We start from the raw sequence: 2,909 nt of genomic DNA on the forward strand, positions 1-2,909 counted from the left end.
CCTATCGCCATTTCTAGCCGCTGGGGGACCACAGGCAGGCCGGGGGAACGCATATTAATGTTAAAAAACCTCATAAAGTGAAATTGTCATGCCATGGGACCTTTAAAGAAATAGTTGGACATTTAGGCAAATACAGTTATTTGATTACTTGTCCAAAGTTAGTTGAGAAGATTGAGTCCACGTGCCTTTGCAACAAAGAGCTATTTATCTCTTTTTTTTCATCAATCAACCCATCTATTCATCCATTTATCTATGTCTTTCTCACTAGATGTGCATGTTAAAGAAGAGCAGGGAGCCTCTCTCCCTCCAGTGTCTTCCGGTCCCCCTGCAGGACAACCAGGCCTTCCAACGTGCAGAACAGCTGCTCAGCTCCACCAACGTGACGCTGAAGAGAGACAGCGACAGGCTGTGGATGGAGACGCGAGGCGAACCAGGAGTTCTCCCACTGGTCCTCTGTCTCAGCACACAGGGGTTGTCCCTGCTGTGCAAAGGGCAAAAGTAGTGGTAGTGTCTGCATGTGCACTTTCTTTCTTTTTCGTGGAGTGTATTCGGTTCATTTCTTTCTTTATTGTAAAGTGTGTTGGTACTAGGCATGACAGGATATACAGTAGAGCATTTGTTTAATATTTATACATTATCATACTGAAATTGCTATTATTTTAATATTTTATTTTATATTTTTATTACTTAGGAAGCACTTTCATATTTTTGTATGAAAAAGGAAATATATAATATTGTATCTGATGAAAAGAGGTGTCTCTTTTATAGCTTATAAAGCATGTATGAGGTTCGGGCACCTTACATAAATCTGTCCAACAAATTGTTATTATTTGGTGTAAATCCAGCTATGTTATTTGTATTCAAAAACTTTCAGCCCGATATTAAAATGTGTCTGCAATAATGGGATGAAATAATTCTGTGACCCCCAGATCCACTGGATCTACTGTAAATGTATAGTGGTTAAGCTGAAATTTTAGCTCAAGAAATCTGACTACAGTAGATTTCGCTTTTTTTATTGACAACAAAATGTAAAATGTGATCCATGCCAAGAGTACACAACATCGCTGACATTTATACAATTATGCAAAATGCTGAAAACTGTGTTGCACGCCTATTCTTGTTATATGCTATTGAGGCTACATTTTATTGCTGCTACGGCTCCTAGTCAAAAGATAATTGCTATTTCTTTCTTTAAAAAAATGCTATATTTAACATTCCCTGAAATACTGGCATAATCATTGTATACCAAAAAGCTACATTTAGTTAAAATACACGTATTAATGTCTCATATGTCTTTGTACATGAAGCTACAGTGGGGAGAATAAGTGTTTGATACAGGTTTGATTCCAGGTTTTCCTACTTACAAAGCATGTGGAGGTCTGTAATTTTGATCATAGGTACACAACTGCGAGAGACGGAATCTAAAACAAAAAAAGAAGAAGGATGGGTCCAACCCCAAGAACACCATTCCAACCGTGAAGCATGGAGGTGGAAACATCATTCAAAAATATTTAAGGACATTTTTTTTCTTTTGATGTTGACCCATGGGGGCTGTGTCGAAAAGCTATAACCAAATAAACTTCATTCTATTGTTATTGAAAATCTCTCCTCGATCAAGGATTCATATTTTCAATCCCGGGCAGCATTTTGTCTATTTTCACCATATTCATCATCATGCATTATGTGGCGTTGGATTCAGTTAGTTATGAGCAATTGCGTGACAAGTCTGAGACAATTTCTTAGACAAGTGTTATAGAACACCAGACATACCGTACTCACCTCTGTACAAGGGTGTGGATGCTTTATACTCATACATTTAACACACACACACGTGTTGTTTTTTACTTACTTATGGCTGATTAGACCTTTTCTCAGTACAGTTTGTGTTCACATACCATTACAGGTTCACTGTTGCTGCACCTGTTAGGGTGGGATGACTCACACCATTTTTATTAGTAGTTCATGCACTCAAGTGTAAACTCACTGGGTGCGCTAAGCGGAGCAAGGCTGGATTACATTTGTTGGAAATTTACTAATTTGCCACCAAATGAAAACTGCATTATTACCTTATCTTTTGGCCCTGTCATGTAGAGGCAGATGTCATAATCGAGTGTCACATGATGCATATTCTTAAATTAAAGTGTGTTTAATCAAATTACAACAAATGAATGAACACACAGGAAACCTGGGGTCAGTTAGTATAATTTCACTGTAGAAGTTCTTTTGCCTGGTTGTAGAAAGAAGCTGTTACTGTATGTAGGCTGTAATCTGCTGTGTATCTTACTATCAATTTGATGGGAATTAAAAAAAACAATGTGTAGGCCTACAGCCTAAACATACAGAGGGGGGTAGGTGTGTTTTGCCCTGGGGGCCCTCTAACAGGTTAATCCAGCCATGCTAGAAAGGGTGTATGTACAGTAAAACTGGCAGCTGCGTGTTGTGTTTGCTGACCTCAGGATGCCTCCAGCATTGCTCTATTCAATTTAAGAAGTCTAGTCAGCCAGAATAATGGCAAACACCTGTGTGGATGTAGAGATGCTCAAAGCATGTTAGCACTTTCTAGTACTATTTTAAGCCCCCCCTCCTTCTTTAAAGAAGGGACTGACTCTAAATAGAAAACAAACACTTTCTTAATAAGCTGCAGCCTATAAAACAGATCATTTGTAGTTTGGATCATCACATTTTGTATTTTCTGTGGAGTGACGTATGACCTTTGATACGTTTGACAGTTTATCATCTGAATTGCCATCTGTCTGATTTAAAGGCTTATTCCGTACAGAACACATGTTGTGTGGCTGATAGTGACGTAGAAGTCAGAGAGACTAACTATGTTCATATCACGGACCATCTACAGCCGGAGTGTCAAACATATGGCCCATGGGCCAGAACCGGCCCACCAAAGGGTCCAA

At 39.0% G+C, this 2,909-nt stretch overlaps 1 protein-coding gene across 2 annotated transcripts in view; it reads left to right on the top strand.

Annotated features, from left to right (window-relative positions):
• Positions 1–1,595, top strand: part of LOC116701936 (gasdermin-E) — an 11,048-nt gene extending 9,453 nt beyond the window's left edge. For both annotated transcript variants that reach the window (XM_032535983.1, XM_032535984.1), the window contains exon 10: positions 269–1,595. In XM_032535983.1, the coding sequence (XP_032391874.1) occupies positions 269–502 (234 nt within the window). In that variant the 3' untranslated portion in view covers positions 503–1,595. The remainder of the gene's footprint in view (positions 1–268) is intronic.
• Positions 1,596–2,909: the final 1,314 nt, after the last annotated feature.

The sequence above is a fragment of the Etheostoma spectabile genome, chromosome 14, assembly GCF_008692095.1.
Source record: "Etheostoma spectabile isolate EspeVRDwgs_2016 chromosome 14, UIUC_Espe_1.0, whole genome shotgun sequence".
Classification (NCBI taxonomy): domain Eukaryota; kingdom Metazoa; phylum Chordata; class Actinopteri; order Perciformes; family Percidae; genus Etheostoma; species Etheostoma spectabile.